Source organism: Panulirus ornatus, chromosome 20, assembly GCF_036320965.1.
Source record: "Panulirus ornatus isolate Po-2019 chromosome 20, ASM3632096v1, whole genome shotgun sequence".
NCBI classification, from domain to species: domain Eukaryota; kingdom Metazoa; phylum Arthropoda; class Malacostraca; order Decapoda; family Palinuridae; genus Panulirus; species Panulirus ornatus.
The window spans coordinates 71,452,755-71,474,764 of record NC_092243.1 but is presented as its reverse complement, the minus strand read 5'-3'; the positions used below and the strand labels follow the sequence as shown (position 1 = coordinate 71,474,764).

At 42.0% G+C, this 22,010-nt stretch overlaps 1 protein-coding gene across 1 annotated transcript in view; it reads left to right on the top strand.

The window, feature by feature from the left end:
- Positions 1-12,960, top strand: part of Mybbp1A (MYB binding protein 1a) — a 181,373-nt gene extending 168,413 nt beyond the window's left edge. The window contains exons 18-19 of the mRNA XM_071675197.1: positions 5,749-5,906; positions 12,210-12,960. Of these exons, the coding sequence (XP_071531298.1) occupies positions 5,749-5,906; positions 12,210-12,939 (888 nt within the window). The 3' untranslated portion in view covers positions 12,940-12,960. The remainder of the gene's footprint in view (positions 1-5,748; positions 5,907-12,209) is intronic.
- The last annotated feature ends 9,050 nt before the right edge of the window (positions 12,961-22,010 follow it).

Here is a 22,010-nt window from a genome sequence, read left to right as displayed (position 1 = left end):
GGGTGGCAATGGGAATGCATGAAGGCAGCAAGTATGAATATGTACAAGTCAATTGGGAGGTAAGTTTGAATGGAGAAAAACTGAAGGAAGTGAAGTGTTTTAGATATCTGGGAGTGGATTTGGCAGCAGATGGAACCACGGAAGTAGAAGTGAGTCATAGGGTGGGGAAGGGGGCGAAAGTTCTGGGAGCTTAAAAAATGTGTGGAAGGCGAGAACACTCTCTCGGAAAGCAAAAATGGGTATGTTTGAAGGAATAGTGGTTTCAACAATGTTATATGGTTGTGAGGCGTGGGCTGTAGATAGGGTTGTGCGGAGGAGGGCGGATGCATTGGAAATGAGATGTTTGAGGACAATATGTGGTGTGAGGTGGTTTGATTGAGTAAGTAATGAAAGGGTAAGAGAGATGTGTGGTGGTAAAAAGAGTGTGGTTGAGAGAGCAGAAGAGGGTGTTTTGAAATGGTTTGGTCACATGGAGAGAATGAGTGAGGAAAGATTGACAAAGAGGATATATATGTCAGAGTTGGAGGGAACAAGGAGAAGTGGGAGAACAAATTGTAGGTGGAAAGATGGAATGAAAAAGATTTTGAGTGATTGGGGCCTGAACATGCAGGAGGGTGAAAGGCGTGCAAGGAATAGAGTGAATTGAAACGATGTGGTATACCGGGGTCAACGTGCTGTCAGTGGGTTGAACCAGGGCATGTGAAGCATCTGGGGTAAACCATGGAAAGTTCTGTGGGGCCTGGATGTGGAAAGGGAGCTGTGGTTTGGGTCATTATACATGACAGCTAGAGACTGAGTGTGAACAAATGTGGCCTTTGTTGTCTTTCCCTTGCGCTACCTCGTGCACATGAGGGGGGATGGGGTTGGTATTTCATTATGTGGCGGGATGGCGATGGGAATGAATAAGGGCAGACAGTATGAATTATGTACATGTGTATATATGTATATGTCTGTGTGTGTATATATATGTATATGTCTCCTCCTCGAAGGCTCAGATTGGGGTGCCTAAATGTGTGTGGATGTAACCAAGATGTGAAAAAAGGAGAGATAGGTAGTATGTTTGAGGAAAGGAACCTGGATGTTTTGGCTCTGAGTGAAACGAAGCTCAAGGGTAAAGGGGAAGAGTGGTTTGGGAATGTCTTGGGAGTAAAGTCAGGGGTTAGTGAGAGGACAAGAGCAAGGGAAGGAGTAGCAGTACTCCTGAAACAGGAGTTGTGGGAGTATGTGATAGAATGTAAGAAAGTAAATTCTCGATTAATATGGGTAAAACTGAAAGTTGATGGAGAGAGATGGGTGATTATTGGTGCATATGCACCTGGGCATGAGAAGAAAGATCATGAGAGGCAAATGTTTTGGGAGCAGCTGAATGAGTGTGTTAGTGGTTTTGATGCACGAGACCGGGTTATAGTGATGGGTGATTTGAATGCAAAGGTGAGTAATGTGGCAGTTGAGGGAATAATTGGTATACATGGGGTGTTCAGTGTTGTAAATGGAAATGGTGAAGAGCTTGTAGATTTATGTGCTGAAAAAGGACTGATGATTGGGAATACCTGGTTTAAAAAGCGAGATATACATAAGTATACTTATGTAAGTAGGAGAGATGGCCAGAGAGCGTTATTGGGTTATGTGTTAATTGACAGGCGCGCGAAAGAGAGACTTTAGGATGTTAATGTGCTGAGAGGTGCAACTGGAGGGATGTCTGATCATTATCTTGTGGAGGCTAAGGTGAAGATTTGTATGGGTTTTCAGAAAAGAAGAGTGAATGTTGGGGTGAAGAGGGTGGTGAGAGTAAGTGAGCTTGGGAAGGAGACTTGTGTGAGGAAGTACCAGGAGAGACTGAGTACAGAATGGAAAAAGGTGAGAACAATGGAAGTAAGGGGAGTGGGGGAGGAATGGGATGTATTTAGGGAATCAGTGATGGATTGCGCAAAAGATGCTTGTGGCATGAGAAGAGTGGGAGATGGGTTGATTAGAAAGGGTAGTGAGTGGTGGGATGAAGAAGTAAGAGTATTAGTGAAAGAGAAAAGAGAGGCATTTGGACGATTTTTGCAGGGAAAAAATGCAATTGAGTGGGAGATGTATAAAAGAAAGAGACAGGAGGTCAAGAGAAAGGTGCAAGAGGTGAAAAAAAGGGCAAATGAGAGTTGGGGTGAGAGAGTATCATTAAATTTTAGGGAGAATAAAAAGATGTTCTGGAAGGAGGTAAATAAAGTGCGTAAGACAAGGGAGCAAATGGGAACTTCAGTGAAGGGCGCAAATGGGGAGGTGATAACAAGTAGTGGTGATGTGAGAAGGAGATGGAGTGAGTATTTTGAAGGTTTGTTGAATGTGTTTGATGATAGAGTGGCAGATATAGGGTGTTTTGGTCGAGGTGGTGTGCAAAGTGAGAGGGTTAGGGAAAATGATTTGGTAAACAGAGAAGAGGTAGTAAAAGCTTTGCGGAAGATGAAAGCCGGCAAGGCAGCAGGTTTGGATGGTATTGCAGTGGAATTTATTAAAAAAGGGGGTGACTGTATTGTTGACTGGTTGGTAAGGTTATTTAATGTATGTATGACTCATGGTGAGGTGCCTGAGGATTGGCGGAATGCGTGCATAGTGCCATTGTACAAAGGCAAAGGGGATAAGAGTGAGTGCTCAAATTACAGAGGTATAAGTTTGTTGAGTATTCCTGGTAAATTATATGGGAGGGTATTGATTGAGAGGGTGAAGGCATGTACAGAGCATCAGATTGGGGAAGAGCAGTGTGGTTTCAGAAGTGGTAGAGGATGTGTGGATCAGGTGTTTGCTTTGAAGAATGTATGTGAGAAATACTTAGAAAAGCAAATGGATTTGTATGTAGCATTTATGGATCTGGAGAAGGCATATGATAGAGTTGATAGAGATGCTCTTTGGAAGGTATTAAGAATATATGGTGTGGGAGGAAAGTTGTTAGAAGCATTGAAAAGTTTTTATCGAGGATGTAAGGCATGTGTACGTGTAGGAAGAGAGGAAAGTGATTGGTTCTCAGTGAATGTAGGTTTGCGGCAGGGGTGTGTGATGTCTCCATGGTTGTTTAATTTGTTTATGGATGGGGTTGTTAGGGAGGTAAATGCAAGAGTTTTGGAAAGAGGGGCAAGTATGAAGTCTGTTGGGGATGAGAGAGCTTGGGAAGTGAGTCAGTTGTTGTTCGCTGATGATACAGCGCTGGTGGCCGATTCATGTGAGAAACTGCAGAAGCTGGTGACTGAGTTTGGTAAAGTGTGTGAAAGAAGAAAGTTAAGAGTAAATGTGAATAAGAGCAAGGTTATTAGGTACAGTAGGGTTGAGGGTCAAGTCAATTGGGAGGTGAGTTTGAATGGAGGAAGTGAAGTGTTTTAGATATCTGGGAGTGGATCTGGCAGCGAATGGAACCATGGAAGCGGAAGTGGATCATAGGGTGGGGGAGGGGGTGAAAATTCTGGGAGCCTTGAAGAATGTGTGGAAGTCGAGAACATTATCTCGGAAAGCAAAAATGGGTATGTTTGAAGGAATAGTGCTTCCAACAATGTTGTATGGTTGCGAGGCGTGGGCTATGGATAGAGTGGTGCGCAGGAGGATGGATGTGCTGGAAATGAGGTGTTTGAGGACAATGTGTGGTGTGAGGTGGTTTGATCGAGTAAGTAACGTAAGGGTAAGAGAGATGTGTGGAAATAAAAAGAGCGTGGTTGAGAGAGCAGAAGAGGGTGTTTTGAAATGGTTTGGGCACATGGAGAGAATGAGTGAGGAAAGATTGACCAAGAGGATATATGTGTCGGAGGTGGAGGGAACGAGAAGAGGGAGACCAAATTGGAGGTGGAAAGATGGAGTGAAAAAGATTTTGTGTGATCGGGACCTGAACATGCAGGAGGGTGAAAGGAGGGCAAGGAATAGAGTGAATTGGAGCGATGTGGTATACCGGGGTTGACGTGCTGTCAGTGGATTGAATCAGGGCATGTGAAGCGTCTGGGGTAAACCATGGAAAGCTGTGTAGGTATGTATATTTGCGTGTGTGGACGTATGTATATACATGTGTATGGGGGTGGGTTGGGCCATTTCTTTCGTCTGTTTCCTTGCGCTACCTCGCAAACGCGGGAGACAGCGACAAAGCAAAAAAAAAAAAAAGTGTGTGTATATATATGTATACGTTGAGATGTATAGGTATGTATATGTGCATGTGTGGATGTGTATGTATATACATGTGTATGTGGGTGGGTTGGGCCATTCTTTCATCTGTTTCTTTGCGGTACCTCGCTAACGCGGGAGACAATGACAAAGTATGATATATATGATATATATTTTTTTTTTTTTCGCCGCTGTCTCTCGCATATATATATACACATGTACCTATTCATACTTGCTGCATTTTCTCTCCTGTCGCCACCCGCCACTTACAAAATAGCATCCCCCCCCCCCCCCCGCGCGCGCGTGAGGTAGCACTAGTTAAAGACAAAAGGCCACATTCGTTAACACTCAGTCTCTAGCTGTCATGTGTAATGCACTGAAACCACAGCTCTCTTTTCACATCCAGGCCCCACAAAAGTTTCCATGGTTTACTCCAGATGCTTCACATGCCCTGGTTCAATCCATTGACAGCACGTCGACCCCAGTATACTACATTGTTCCAATTCACTCTATTCCTTGCACTCCTTTCACTCTCCTGTATGTTCAGGCCCCGATCGCTCAAAATCTTTTTCACTCCATCCTTCCACCTCCAATTTGGTCTCCCACTTCTCGTTCCCTCCACCTCTGATACATATATCCTCTTGGTCAATCTTTCCTCACTCATTCTCTCCATGTGACCAAACCATTTCAATACACCCTCTTGTGCTCTCTCAACCACACACTTTTTATTACCACACATCTCTCTTACCCTTTCATTACTTAATCAAACCACTTCACACCACATATTGTCCTCAAACATTTCATTTCCAACACATCCACCCTCCTCTGCACAACCCTATCTATAACCCATGCCTTGCAACCATATAACATTGTTGGAGCCTCTGTTTCTTCAAACATACCCATTTTTGCTGTCCGAGATAACGTTCTCGCCTTCCACACATTCTTCAACACTCCCAGAACCTTCACCCCCTTCCCCACCCTGTGACTCACCTCTGCTTCCTTGGTTCCATCCACTGCCAAATCCACTCCCAGATATCTAAAACACTTCACTTCCTCCAGTTTTTCTCCATTCAAACTAACCTCCCAATTGACTTGTCCCGCAACCCTACTGACCCTAATAATTAACCTTGCTCTTATTCACATTTACTCTCAGCTTTCTTCACACACTTTACCAAGCGTGTGAAAGATAATGATATAATATACTTTTATTATCCACTACTTGCCATTCCTGGGTGCCATTAAAAGAGATATTAGGTATTCATAAGGTAATGAAGCCTTTCATGATGATGTCTCCCAGGTTTTTTTTTTTTTTTTTTTTTAATATTTTTGGTCTTGTATTTGAGAAGTGAAGCCCTTCATTACATTTTTTCCACATTTAGAATTAAAATGATCTGTAGCATGAAAATTAACCTGAACTATGTAAATTTTTGGATACATTGCTAGGGAACTGAAATTTTCAATAAGTATCATAGGTCCTCTTTTATCATCCTGAATAAGGATCTAGGGTTCAAAAGTTGTACAAATGTAGATTTTGATTTATTAGATTAACAAGGGAAACATAAGGCATGTGGAAAGTAGGGCTATCCCACTCTCTTGTAAGTATAATATTTACCATTTGTATTTTTCCAGAGTCATTTAGCAAATCGAACACACACAAGCTTCAACTGGGATGAAATAAGCACTGCTGTATTAGGGATTCGTCACTGTGTATCTAAAAAATCCCTGAAGTCTTTCAGAGGACAGTACAATCGTTTGCAACAGGCTCTCGGATTGCCAAAATTTGTTTGGTATGTATTGTGTAACTGACTTTTTAGTGACTCTGATGTTCATAGTTCATCACATCTATGATAATTTAGGACATTTTAAAAATAAGCCTAAGATCAAGGCAAGGTGAAAATAAGAATGCGAATGAAAGATGAAGATATGCAAGTTAGATTAAGCAAATATTTTAAGGAAAATTTAATTTTGCAGGAAGCCAGATTTTCAGGAGGCAAAATCCTTTTCAGAAAAGGTATATCATGCAAATTAATTACTGTATTAGATATTTTAGGGAGAAGTAGTAGGTTGGAACATTAGGTAGGAGTCGGTAGGAACATAAGATAGAAGCCTCTGAAAACAGTGTGCTTGTTGCCCCCTGCCAGTGGCCTGTTAAGGGGTGAGGCACCATAGGCTAAGAGTGGCATTAGAGTTCACCAGTTTTGGAGACTTTTGCTGTGGGCACCCTCTTGATGGAATTCATTGAGGTAACAGGCATCAAAGACATATATATAAATAGATTTTTCTTCAAAATCCTTCTGTAATTTGGGAGATTTCCTAATTTTTATTATTTGAAGAGGATTGCTTGGTATTATAGTGAAAATTCAGATTTATAAGTTTTCACTGGAGAAAATATGTCAGCACATACTAGCTCTAAGACATTCAATTATTCTGCATTGTAAGTGGAATATGAACAAAAATCTTTACTAGAGATATCTAATATTTGTATTCAGAGCAGTGCTTCTTCAAAAGCAATACCCAGGATCATCATTGTACAATTAGACAAGATTACATGCCAAGGGTTTAGTCTGTGCTATTCAAATATGAATATGAATGTTGTATGCCTCTTGAGCCTTAAATCTCTAAATTGGATTTCATCTGGCTCTAAGATTTGGAATTATTTGTGAAAGCTAAATTTATGTTTAAGCATTTCATTGGTCAGTCAGACATGTGGATAAGGAAGCTCCCTCCTCTGCTTCCTACTCCTTTCTCCCTCCATTTCACAGATAGATCATCTTAGTTGCCTTTCTTTGCCTATTTTTTCATAGATTTGAATGATTTAGGCACCCCCTGGTCAGCACTGACTACTAAACACCTCACATTGCAAAGCAACTTACTGTACACCTCAAGAGCAACTTGTTTATGTATTTGATTCTCTTTATTGTAAAATAGGTAGTGTTTTGGTTGAGGTGGTGTGCAAAGTGAGAGGGTTAGGGAAAATGATTTGGTAAACAGAGAAGAGGTAGTAAAAGCTTTGAGGAAGATGAAAGCCGGCAAGGCAGCAGGTTTGGATGGTATTGCAGTGGAATTTATTAAAAAAGGGGGTGACTATATTGTTGACTGGTTGGTAACGTTATTTAATGTATATATGACTCATGGTGAGGTGCCTGAGGATAGGGGGAATGGTTGCATAGTGCCATTGTACAAAGGCAAAGGGGATAAAAGTGAGTGCTCAAATTACAGAGGTATAAGTTTGTTGAGTATTCCTGGGAAATTATTATTTTTTTTTATTATACTTTGTCGCTGTCTCCCGCGTTTGCGAGGTAGCGCAAGGAAACAGACGAAAGAAATGGCCCAACCCCCCCTCCCATACACATGTATATACATACGTCCACACACGCAAATATACATACCTACACAGCTTTCCATGGTTTACCCCAGACGCTTCACATGCCCCGATTCAATCCACTGACAGCACGTCAACCCCGGTATACCACACCGCTCCAATTCACTCTATTCCTTGCCCTCCTTTCACCCTCCTGCATGTTCAGGCCCCGATCACACAAAATCCTTTTCACTCCATCCTTCCACCTCCAATTTGGTCTCCCTCTTCTTCTTGTTCCCTCCACCTCCGACACATATATCTTCTTGGTCAATCTCTCCTCACTCATCCTCTCCATGTGCCCAAACCACTTCAAAACACCCTCTTCTACTCTCTCAACCACGCTCTTTTTATTACCACACATCTCTCTTACCCTTATGTTACTCACTCGATCAAACCACCTCACACCACACATTGTCCTCAAACATCTCATTTCCAGCACATCCATCCTCCTGTGCACAACTCTATCCATAGCCCACGCCTCGCAACCATACAACATTGTTGGAACCACTATTCCTTCAAACATACCCATTTTTGCTTTCCGAGATAATGTTCTCGACTTCCACACATTCTTCAAGGCCCCCAGGATTTTCGCCCCCTCCCCCACCCTATGATCCACTTCCGCTTCCATGGTTCCATCCGCTGCCAGATCCACTCCCAGATATCTAAAACACTTCACTTCCTCCAGTTTTTCTCCATTCAAACTCACCTCCCAATTGACTTGACCCTCAACCCTACTGTACCTAATAACCTTGCTCTTATTCACATTTACTCTTAACTTTCTTCTTCCACACACTTTTCCAAACTCAGTCACCAGCTTCTGCAGTTTCTCACATGAATCAGCCACCAGCGCTGTATCATCAGCGAACAACAACTGACTCACTTCCCAAGCTCTCTCATCCCCAACAGACTTCATACTTGCCCCTCTTTCCAAAACTCTTGCATTTACCTCCCTAACAACCCCATCCATAAACAAATTAAACAACCATGGAGACAACTCACACCCCTGCCGCAAACCTACATTCACTGAGAACCAATCACTTTCCTCTCTTCCTACACGTACACATGCCTTACATCCTCGATAAAAACTTTTCACTGCTTCTAACAACTTTCCTCCCACACCATATATTCTTAATACCTTCCACAGAGCATCTCTATCAACTCTATCATATGCCTTCTCCAGATCCATAAATGCTACATACAAATCCATTTGCTTTTCTAAGTATTTCTCACATACATTCTTCAAAGCAAACACCTGATCCACACATCCTCTACCACTTCTGAAACCACACTGCTCTTCCCCAATCTGATGCTCTGTACATGCCTTCACCCTCTCAATCAATACCCTCCCATATAATTTACCAGGAATACTCAACAAACTTTTTTTTTTTTTTTTTTTTTTTATACTTTGTCGCTGTCTCCCGCGTTTGCGAGGTAGCGCAAGGAAACAGACGAAAGAAATGGCCCAACCCCCCCCATACACATGTACATACACACGTCCACACACGCAAATATACATACCTACACAGCTTTCCATGGTTTACCCCGGACGCTTCACATGCCTTGATTTAAATCCACTGACAGCACGTCAACCCCTGTATACCACATCGCTCCAATTCACTCTATTCCTTGCCCTCCTTTCACCCTCCTGCATGTTCAGGCCCCGATCACACAAAATCCTTTTCACTCCATCTTTCCACCTCCAATTTGGTCTCCCTCTTCTCCTCGTTCCCTCCACCTCCGACACATATATCCTCTTGGTCAATCTTTCCTCACTCATTCTCTCCATGTGCCCAAACCATTTCAAAACACCCTCTTCTGCTCTCTCAACCACGCTCTTTTTATTTCCACACATCTCTCTTACCCTTACGTTACTTACTCGATCAAACCACCTCACACCACACATTGTCCTCAAACATCTCATTTCCAGCACATCCATCCTCCTGCGCACAACTCTATCCATAGCCCACGCCTCGCAACCATACAACATTGTTGGAACTACTATTCCTTCAAACATACACATTTTTGCTTTCCGGGATAATGTTCTCGACTTCCACACATTTTTCAAGGCTCCCAAAATTTTCGCCCCCTCCCCCACCCTATGATCCACTTCCGCTTCCATGGTTCCATCCGCTGACAGATCCACTCCCAGATATCTAAAACACTTCACTTCCTCCAGTTTTTCACCATTCAAACTCACCTCCCAATTGACTTGACCCTCAACCCTACTGTACCTAATAACCTTGCTCTTATTCACATTTACTCTTAACTTTCTTCTTCCACACACTTTACCAAACTCCGTCACCAGCTTCTGCAGTTTCTCACATGAATCCGCCACCAGCGCTGTATCATCAGCGAACAACAACTGACTCACTTCCCAAGCTCTCTCATCCCCAACAGACTTCATACTTGCCCCTCTTTCCAAGACTCTTGCATTTACCTCCCTAACAACCCCATCCATAAACAAATTAAACAACCATGGAGACATCACACACCCATTCCGCAAACCTACATTCACTGAGAACCAATCACTTTCCTCTCTTCCTACACGTACACATGCCTTACATCCTCGATAAAAACTTTTCACTGCTTCTAACTTATACCTCTGTAATTTGAGCACTCACTCTTATCCCCTTTGCTTTTGTACAATGGCACTATGCACGCATTCCGCCAATCCTCAGGCACCTCACCATGAGTCATACATACATTAAATAACCTTACCAACCAGTCAACAATACAGTCACCCCCTTTTTTAATAAATTCCACTGCAATACCATCCAAACCTGCTGCCTTGCCGGCTTTCATCTTCCGCAAAGCTTTCACTACCTCTTCTCTGTTTACCAAATCATTTTCCCTAACCCTCTCACTTTGCACACCACCTCGACCAAAACACCCTATATCTGCCACACTATCATCAAACACATTCAACAAACCTTCAAAATACTCACTCCATCTCCTTCTCACATCACCACTACTTGTATTGATTGAGAGGGTGAAGGCATGTACAGAGCATCAGATTGGGGAAGAGCAGTGTGGTTCCAGAAGTGGTAGAGGATGTGTGGATCAGGTGTTTGCTTTGAAGAATGTATGTGAGAAATACTTAGAAAAGCAAATGGATTTGTATGTAGCATTTATGGATCTGGAGAAGGCATATGATAGAGTTGATAGAGATGCTCTGTGGAAGGTATTAAGAATATATGGTGTGGGAGGCAAGTTGTTAGAAGCACTGAAAAGTTTTTATCGAGGATGTAAGGCATGTGTACATGTAGGAAGAGAGGAAAGTGATTAGTTCTCAGTGAATGTCTATTTGCGGCAGGGGTGTGTGATGTCTCCATGGTTGTTTAATTTGTTTATGGATTGGGTTGTTAGAGAGGTGAATGCAAGAGTTTTGGAAAGAGGGGCAAGTATGCAGTCTGTTGTGGATGAGAGAGCTTGGGAAGTGAGTCAGTTGTTGTTCGCTGATGATACAGCGCTGGTGGCTGATTCATGTGAGAAACTGCATAAGCGGGTGACCGAGTTTGGTAAAGTGTGTGAAAGAGGAAAGCTGAGAGTAAATGTGAATAAGAGCAAGGTTATTAGGTACAGTATGGTTGAGGGACAAGTCAATTGGGAGGTAAGTTTAAATGGAGAAAAACTGGAGGAAGTGAAGTGTTTTAGATGTCTGGGAGTGGATTTGGCAGCGGATGGAACCATGGAAGTGGAAGTGAATCATAGGGTGGGGAAGGGGGTGAAAGTTTTGGGAGCGTTGAAGAATGTGTGGAAGTCGAGGACACTCTCTCGGAAAGCAAAAATGGGTATGTTTGAAGGAATAGTGGTTCCAACAATGTTATATGGTTGCGAGGCGTGGGCTATGGATAGAGTTGTGCGGAGGAGAGTGGATGTGCTGGAAATGAGATGTTTGAGGACAATATGTGGTGTGAGGTGGTTTGATTGAGTAAGTAATGAAAGGGTAAGAGAGATGTGTGGTGGTAAAAAGAGTGTGGTTGAGAGAGCAGAAGAGGGTGTTTTGAAATGGTTTGGTCACATGGAGAGAATGAGTGAGGAAAGATTGACCAAGAGGATATATGTGTCAGAGGTGGAGAGAACGAGGAGAAGTGGGAGACCAAATTGGAGGTGGAAAGATGGAGTGAAAAAGATTTTGAGTGATTTGGGACTGAACATGCAGTAGGGTGAAAGGAGTGCAAGGAATAGAGTGAATTGGAATGATGTGGTATACCGGGGTCGACGTGCTGTCAATGGATTGAACCAGGGCATGTGAAGCGTCTGGGGTAAACCATGGAAAGTTCTGTGGGGCCTGGATGTGGAAAGGGAGCTGTGGTTTTGGTGCATTATTATATGACAGCTAGAGACAAAAGTGTGAACGAATGTGGCCTTTGTTGTCTTTTCCTAGCGCTACCTCATGCACATGAGGGGGGGGGGGGTTGTTATTTCATGTGTGGCGGGGTGGCGATGGGAATGAATAAAGGCAGACTATGAATTATGTACATGTGTATATATGTATATGTCTGTGTGTGTATATATATATGTATATGTTGAGATGTATAGATATGTATATTTGCGTGTTGGACTTGTATGTGTATACATGTGTATGTTGGTGGGTTGGGCCATTTTTTCGTCTGTTTCCTTGCACTATCTTGCTAACATGGGAGACAGCGACAAAGCAAAATAATAAAATAAAATAATAGGTAGTGCAGTATGCTTACTAATATTTTGTCTTCTTTTTTCCTTTCAGTAACATAAAAACTCCTGGAAAAGTGCCCAAAACAACTGAAAAAGAAAATGCCACAGAAGGTATACTGGAAGATACTGAAGAGAAATCAGATCAAAAAGAAGCAGAAGACTTTGATGATTCCAAAGCAAATGACAAGAAGCAAAAGAAAGAGATTGCAGGAAATGAGAAAAAAGACAAGAATATTAAGACGTCAGAGCTAGGAAAGATTTTAAGCATAGAAGATAAGGAAGATGATGTAGTTCAGATAAAAGAAGGAACAACAGAGAAAAAGGAGAAAAAGAAATGGAAGCATAAATCACCACAAGAAGTGGAGGAGCCCCTAAGTGAATTTGATGTAGAATCACATGCCCACATAAAGAAAAAGAAAAGGCATCAACTACCAGAGCTAGAGGAGCCTGTAAATGAATGTGTCAAAGACTCTCACATCCACATGAAGAAAAAGAAACTGAAACATGAACCAGTATCACTTACAAAAGTGGAGGAGCCTGTAAATGAATGTGTCAAAGACTCTCACATCCACATGAAGAAAAAGAAACTGAAACATGAACCAGTATCACCTACAAAAGTGGAGGAGCCTGTAAATGCTTCTGTTTCAAAATCACACAACCTCACAAAGAAACGGAAATTGAAGCATGAACAAGATTCGCTGACAGAAGTGGAGGAGCCTGTAAATCAATCTGTTGTGAAATCATATGAACACATAAAAAAAAAGAAACTCTTATTAGCATAATAAAAGTTTTTCATGAAGAAACATTTATTTTTTATTTTTAACACTTACAGTGACTTGGCTTACAGAAAATTAATAAATTCCATTGGTAAGATTGTAAATTAATGGTTTTCCCGTAAGAGATTAAGTTTATGAGTCTGAAGGCTTTGGCTGGTTTTTTAGGCTGTAGATAGGAAGACATGGAAAAAACACAGTGGTTATGATAAGGTCACTTTAAGAGTACTTATTAAATTATAGACTACATATTGCTAGACACTAAAGAAGCTACAAGATCAGTTTAGGAATACATAACTTATTATAAAAGACTACATATTGCTAGACTCCAAAGGAGCTACCTAACAGGGACTCTGGCACTGGCCATTAAACATCATTACACAGTCTTAAACACTGCCATACATAAGACAGAAAAGTTTTGGCATTTGATTTTCCTGTCAGTGTATGTTTAGGCAAATTATGCTTTCTGCATTAACCATGTCTTCATTTGTTTTATTACATTTGTCTACCCCACATACAATAAAAGTTTTTTTTTTTTTTTTTTTTTTTTTTTTTTTTTTTTTTTTTTTTTTACGCTGTCTCCCGCGTTTGCGAGGTAGCGCAAGGAAACAGATGAAAGAAATGGCCCAACCCACCCCCATACACATGTATATACATACACGTCCACACACGCAAATATACATACCTACACAGCTTTCCATGGTATACCCCAGACGCTTCACATGCCCTGATTCAATCCACTGACAGCACGTCAACCCCGGTATACTACATCGATCCAATTCACTCTATTCCTTGCCCTCCTTTCACCCTCCTGCATGTTCAGGCCCCGATCACACAAAATCTTTTTCACTCCATCTTTCCACCTCCAATTTGGTCTCCCACTTCTCCTCGTTCCCTCCACCTCCGACACATATATCCTCTTGGTCAATCTTTCCTCACTCATTCTCTCCATGTGCCCAAACCATTTCAAAACACCCTCTTCTGCTCTCTCAACCACGCTCTTTTTATTTCCACACATCTCTCTCACCCTTACGTTACTTACTCGATCAAACCACCTCACACCACACATTGTCCTCAAACATCTCATTTCCAGCACATCCACCCTCCTCCGCACAACTCTATCCATAGCCCACGCCTAGCAACCATACAACATTGTTGGAACCACTATTTCTTCAAACATACCCATTTTTGCTTTCCGAGATAATGTTCTTGACTTCCACACATTCTTCAAGGCTCCCAGGATTTTCACCCCCTCCCCCACCCTATGATCCACTTCCGCTTCCATGGTTCCATCTGCTACCAGATCCACTCCCAGATATCTAAAACACTTTACTTCCTCCAGTTTTTCTCCATTCAAAACTTACCTCCCAATTGATTTGACCCTCAACCCTACTGTACCTAATAACCTTGCTCTTATTCACATTTACTCTTAACTTTCTTCTTTCACACACTTTACCAAACTCAGTCACCAGCTTCTGCAGTTTCTCACATGAATCAGCCACCAGCGCTGTATCATCAGCAAACAACAACTGACTCACTTCCCAAGCTCTCTCATCCACAGCAGACTTCATACTTGCCCCTCTTTCCAAAACTCTTGTATTCACCTACCTAACAACCCCATCCATAAACAAATTAAACAACCATGGAGACATCACACACCCCTGCCGCAAACCTACATTCACTGAGAACCAATCACTTTCCTCTATTTTATTTATTTATTAAACTTTGTCGCTGTCTCCTGTGTTAGCGAGGTAGCGCAAGGAAACAGACGAAAGAATGGCCCAACCCACCCACATACACGTCCAGACACGCACATATGCATATCTATACATCTCAGCGTATACATATATACACACACACACACACATATACATATTCTTTTCTTTTCATACAATTCGCCATCTCCCCCGTTAGCAAGGTTGCGTTAAGAACAGAGGACTGGACCTTTTAGGGAATATCCTCACCTGGCCCCCTTCTCTGTCCCTTCTTTTGGAAAATTAAAAAAAAAAACAAAAGGGGAGGATTTCCAACCCCCCGCTCCATATATACACATGTATATAATTCATACTGTCTGCCCTTATTCATTTCTGTCACCACTCTGCCACACATGAAATAACAACCCCCTCCCCCTGCATGTGCGTGAGTTAGCGCTAGGAAAAGACAAGAAAGGCCATATTCATTCACTTTCAGTCTCTAGCTGTCATGTACAATGCACCGAAACCACAGCTCCCATTCCACATCCAGGCCCCACAAAACTTTCCATGGTTTACCCCAGATGCTTAACATGCCCTGTTTCAATCCATTGACAGCACGTCGACCCCGGTATACCACATCGTTCCAATTCACTCTATTCCTTGCACGCCTTTCACCCTCCTGCATGTTCAGGCCCCGATCACTCAAAATCTTTTTCACTCCATCTTTCCACCTCCAGTTTGGTCTCCCACTTCTCCTCGTTCCCTCAACCTCTGACACATATATCCTCTTAGTCAATCTTTCCTCACTCATTCTCTCCATGTGACTAAACCACTTCAAAACACCCTCTTCTGCTCTCTCAACCGCACTCTTTTTATTACCACACATCTCTCTTATCCTATTATTACTTACTCGATCAAACCACCTCACACCACATATTGTCCTCAAACATCTCATTTCCAGCACATCCACCCTCCTCCACACAGCTCTATCCACAGCCCACGCCTCACAAACATATAACATTGTTGGAACCTCTATTTCTCAAACATACCCATTTTTGCTTTCCAAGATAACGTTCTCAACTTCCACACATTTTTCAACGCTCCCAGAACTTTCGCCCCCTCCCCACCGTATGATTCACTTCCACTTCCATGGTTCCATCCGCTGCCAAATCCACTCCCAGATATCTAAAACACTTCACTTCCTCCAGTTTTTCTCCATTCAAACTTACCTCCCAATTGACTTGTCTCTGAACCCTACTATACCTAATAACCTTGCTCTTATTCACATTTACTCTCAGCTTTCCTCTCACACACTTTACCAAACTCAGTCACCAGCTTCTGCAGTTTCTCACTCAAATCAGCCACCAGCATTGTATCATCAGCAAACATCTGACTTACTTCCCAAGCTCTCTCATTCACAACAGACTGCATACTTGCCCTTCTTTCCAAAACTCTTGCATTCACCTCCCTAACAAACCCATCCATAAACAAATTAAACAACCGTGGAGACATCATGCACCCCTGCCGCAAACCAACATTCACTGAAAACCAATCACTTTCCTCTCTTCCTACACGTACAACATGCCTTACATCCTCGATAAAAACTTTTCACTGCTTCTAACAACTTGCCTCCCACACCATATGTTCTTAATACCTTCCACAGAGCATCTCTATCAACTCTATCATATGCCTTCTCCAGATCCATAAATGCAACATACAAATCCATTTGCTTTTCTAAGTATTTCTCATGTACATTCTTCAAAGCAAACACCTGATTCACACATCCTCTACCACACTGCTCTTCCCCAAGCTGATGCTCTGTACATGCCTTCACCCTCTCAATCAATACCCTCCATATAACTTCCCAGGAATACTCAACAAACTTATACCTCTGTAATTTGAGCACTCACTTTTATCCCCTTTGCCTTTGTACAATGGCACTATGCAAGCATTCTGCCAATCCTCAGGCACCTCACCATGAGTCATACATACATTAAATAACCTTACCAACCAGTCAACAACACAGTCACCCCCTTTTTCAATAAATTCCACTGCAATACCATCCAAACCCGCTGCCTTGCTGGCTTTCATCTTCCGCAAAGCTTTTATTACCTCTTCTCTGTTTACCAAATCATTCTCCCTAACCCTCTCACTTTGCACACCACCTCAACCAAAACACCCTATATCTGCCACTCTATCATCAAACACATTCAACAAACCTTCAAAATACTCACTCCATCTCCTTCTCACATCACCACTACTTATTTTCATCTCCCCATTAGCCCCCTTCACTGATGTTCCCATTTGTTCCCTTGTCTTACACACTCTATTTACCTTCTTCCAAATCATCTTTTTATTCTCCCTAAAATTTAATGATACTCTTTCACCCCAACTCTCATATGCCCTCTTTTTCACCTCTTGCACCTTTCTCTTGACCTCCTGCCTCTTTCTTTTATACATCTCCCAGTCATTTGCATTATTTCCCTGCAAAACATGTCCAAATGCCTCTCTCTTCTCTTTCAATAATAATCTAACTTCTTCATCCTACCACTCACTACCCTTTCTAATCTGTCCACCTCCCATGCTTCTCATGTCACAAGCATCTTTTGCGCAAGCCATCACTGCTTCCCTAAATACATCCCATTCCTCTCCCACTCCCCTTACGTCCTTTGTTCTCACCTTTTTCCATTCTGTACTCAGCCTCTCCTGGTACTTCCTCACACAAGTCTCCTTCCCAAGCTCACTTACTCTCACCACTCTCTTCACCCCAGCATTCTCTCTTCTTTTCTGAAAACCTCTACAAATCTCCACCTTCGCCTCCATGCAGTAATGATCAGACATCCCTCCAGTTGCACCTCTGAGCACATTAACATCCAAAAGTCTCACTTTTGTGTGCCTATCAATTAACACATAATGCAATAATGCTCTTTGGCCGTCTCTCCTACTTACATATGTATACTTATGTTCCTATGTGTCCACAGGGAAAATGAAACACGATAAGTTCCCACATGCACTTTCGTGTAATAATCACATCATCAGGGGAGACACAAGAGAGAATTATAAGTTAGTTGATATACATCGAAGAGATGAATCTAAGATGCCATTTGGTAAACATGTGATTCAATCACATGTTTACCAAATGGCGTCCTAGCTTCGTCTCTTCGATGTATATCAACTGACTTATATTTCTCTCTTGTCTCCCCTGATGATGTGATTATTACACGAAAGTGAACTTGGGAACTTATCGTGTTTCATTTTCCCCATGGACTCAAAGGAATATCTTGATCACGTGCAAAATTGCGATCCTTTCCAACACATACCTACGTATATTTCTCTTTTTAAACCAGGTATTCCTAGTCACCAGTCCTTTTTCAGCACATAAATCAACAAGCTCTTCACCATTTCCATTTACAACACTGAACACCCCATGTACACCAATTATTCCCTCAACTGCCACGTTACTCACCTTTGCATTCAAATCACTCATCACTATAACCTGTTCTTGTTAATCAAAACTACTAACACACTCACTCAGCTGCTCCCAAAACACTTGCCTCTCATGATCTTTCTTCTCATGCCTAGGTGCATATGCACCAATAATCACCAATCTCTCTCCATCTACTTTCAGTTTTAACCATATCAATCTAGAGTTTACTTTCTTACACTCTATCACACTCCCACAACTGTTTCAGGAGTAGTGCCACTCCTTCCCTTGCTCTTGTCCTCTCACTAACCCTTGACTTTACTCCCAAGACATTTCCAAACCACTTTTCCCCCTTACCCTTGAGCTTCGTTTCACTGAGAGCCAAAACATCCAGGTTCCTTTCCTCAAACATACTACCTATCTCTCCTTTTTTTCTCATCTTGGTTACATCCACACAGTTAGACACCCCAATCTGAGCCTTCAAGGAGGATGAGCACTCACCATGTGATTCCTTCTTCTATTTCCCCTTTTAGATAAAAGTATTTATCTATATTTCTTTAGCAAGTTTGTTTCTACACCTTGTGATTGTCCTTTCCGTACATCTTGCAAATATCTATTCACTATCTGAATCATGTCTGGTTTAGAAATTTAAAGCTTGTGATCAGGTCACTCCACACTCTTGTCTCTTCCAAGATGAGCAAATTTAAGGCTTCTAGGCTTTCCCTGAAGCTCAGCTCTCTTAATTCTGTATCTATCTTCCTATGTCTCTGATGCCTGTTGTTACGCTCTGCCTCCACCCCTTACACATTAAAGGGTGTATAATCAGCCCACAGGCCCATTAAAACAGATAAATCTAAAATAACAGCTTCTGTTAACAGAGAGATTTGAGCTAGACACACATTCCCTTTCCATCTGGCTAACATCTGATGGCCATAATGATATACTTACTTTTCCCTGCTTCTCAGTTGGTCAAGTACCAAACACAGATAAAAATCTATTAAAGTATATTTATAATAGCAAAATAAACATGGATCTCTCCTAACATAAATAATACAGTTTATCTTGATACATAAATCTCTGTCTCTATATTACGTTACTTAACCACTCTGGCAAATTCACTTGCCTTGATTACATAACATAAGGATTTGAAATGACTGAGATGTGTACAGATTACATTATATATTTACCAACAGCTTTGTATCGCATCCTCCTTTTATGGCCATTCCTGAGACAGAGGCTTAACCTTGGCCATTTTCCAGTTTCTTTACAATTTCTCAAAGAAAACTGAATATGATATAATGGGTAACTATAACATTTATGGGTAAATAGGGGAGATAACTGTAACACCATCCCCTCTGACAACTATCATCAAGGAGGCCATGGCGAAGGAGTCTCCACATATCTTTGTCCTTTCATACACTATACATCATTCCATGCATTTTCCCCCCCCATTTCTCTCCCTCCAGCACTCTTCCATTTTATTACCCCATATCACAGGTAGCCTTCCTCTCACACCAACCCATTTAATTGTACTACCATAAACAGTGCCCAAACCACTTCAGAATATTGTTTCACTTACTCAACCACAACACAATTCACTCCCTTTACTTTCCCTGTCATACCGAATCTCTCAAAACCTCATTTCTTCCTTCATTCCATTTAGTCACGCCACATGCTCCTCTACAGCCTGGACTCTTCACCCCGGTGACTCTTTCCATGTCTATATTTCAGTTACTTTGGTTAGGGTCAGGAGGACTATGCTGCCCCTCATTCCTTTTTTCACTTCCCTACTTACACCTCTACCCTTCATTATTCTGTTAAGGGACCTAGTGAATCTTCCACTCTGTACTGCTCTCTCTCTCATACCATCAAACTTGCCCAAGATAACTGCTAAATATTGTTACATCTTCTAGTCTTTCTCCCCATCCATTTCTGTATAACAGTCTAGTACACTTTCTTTAAAGGATCTAACGCTATGGGGGCTTTGCAAAATCTATACTTTTACTCTGTTTCCTTTCAAACACCATTACTTTACTTTTTTTTTTTTGCCGCTGTCTCCCACGTTTGCAAGGTAGCACAAGTAAACAGACGAAAAAAATGGCCCAACCCACCCCAATACACATGTATATACATACACGTCCACACACGCAAATATACATACCTATACATCTCAATGTACACATATATATACACACACAGACATATACATATATACACATGTACATAATTCATAGTCTGCCTTTATTTATTCCCATCGCCACCTCGCCACACATGGAATAACATCCCCCTCCCCCCTCATGTGTGCAAGGTAGTGCTAAGAAAAGACAACAAAGGCCCCATTTGTTCACACTCAGTCTCTAGCTGTCATGTAAGAATGCCCGAAACCACAGCTCCCTTTCCACATCCAGGCCCCACAGAACTTTCCATGGTTTATCCCAGACGCTTCACATGCCCTGATTCAATCCATTGACAGCACGTCAACCCCGGTATACCACATCGATCCAATTCACTCTATTCCTTGCCTACCTTTCACCCTCCTGCATGTTCAGGCCCCGATCACTCAAAATCTTTTTCACTCCATCTTTCCACCTCCAATTTGGTCTCCCACTTCTCCTCGTTCCCTCCACCTCCGACACATATATCCTCTTGGTCAATCTTTCCTCACTCATTCTCTCCATGTGCCCAAACCATTTCAAAACACCCTCTTCTGCTCTCTCAACCACGCTCTTTTTATTTCCACACATCTCTCTTAACCTTACATTACTTACTCGATCAAACCACCTCACACCACATATTGTCCTCAAACATCTCATTTCCAGCACATCCACCCTCCTGCGCACAACTCTATCCATAGCCCACGCCTCGCAACCATACAACATAGTTGGAACCACTATTCCTTCAAACACCCATTTTTGCTTTCCGAGATAATGTTCTCGACTTCCACACATTCTTCAAGGCTTCCAGGATTTTCGCCCCCTCCCCCACCTTATGATTCATTTCCACTTCCATGGTACCATCCGCTGCCAGATCCACTCCCAGATATCTAAAACACTTTACTTCCTCCAGTTTTTCTCTATTCAAACTTACCTCCCAATTGACTTGACCCTCAACCCTACTGTACCTAATAACCTTGCTCTTATTCACATTTACTCTTAACTTTCAGCTTTCGCACACATTACCAAACTCAGTCACCAGCTTCTGCAGTTTCTCACATGAATCAGCCACCAGCGCTGTATCATCAGCGAACAACAACTGACTCACTTCCCAAGCTCTCTCATCCCCAACAGACTGCATACTTGCCCCTCTTTCCAAAACTCTTGCATTCACCTCCCTAACAACCCCATCCATAAACAAAGTAAACAACCATGGAGACTTCACACACCCCTGCCACAAACCTACATTCACTGAGAACCAATCACTTTCCTCTCTTCCTACACGTACACATGCCTTACATCCTCGATAAAAACTTTTCACTGCTTCTAACAACTTGCCTCCCACACTATATATTCTTAATACCTTCCACAGAGCATCTCTATCAACTCTATCATATACCTTCTCCAGATCCATAAATGCTACATACAAATCCATTTGCTTTTCTAAGTATTTCTCACATACATTCTTCAAAGCAAACACCTGATCCACACATCCTCTACCACTTATGAAACCACACTGCTCTTCCCCAATCTGATGCTCTGTACATGCCTTCACCCTCTCAATCAATACCCTCCCATATAACTTACCAGGAATACTCAACAAACTTATACCTCTGTAATTTGAGCACTCACTCTTATCCCCTTTGCCTTTGTACAATGGCACTATGCACGCATTCCGCCAATCCTCAGGCACCTCACCATGAATCATACATACATTAAATAACCTTACCAACCAGTCAACAATACAGTCACCCCCTTTTTTAATAAATTCCACCGCAATACCATCCAAACCGGCTGCCTTGCCGGCTT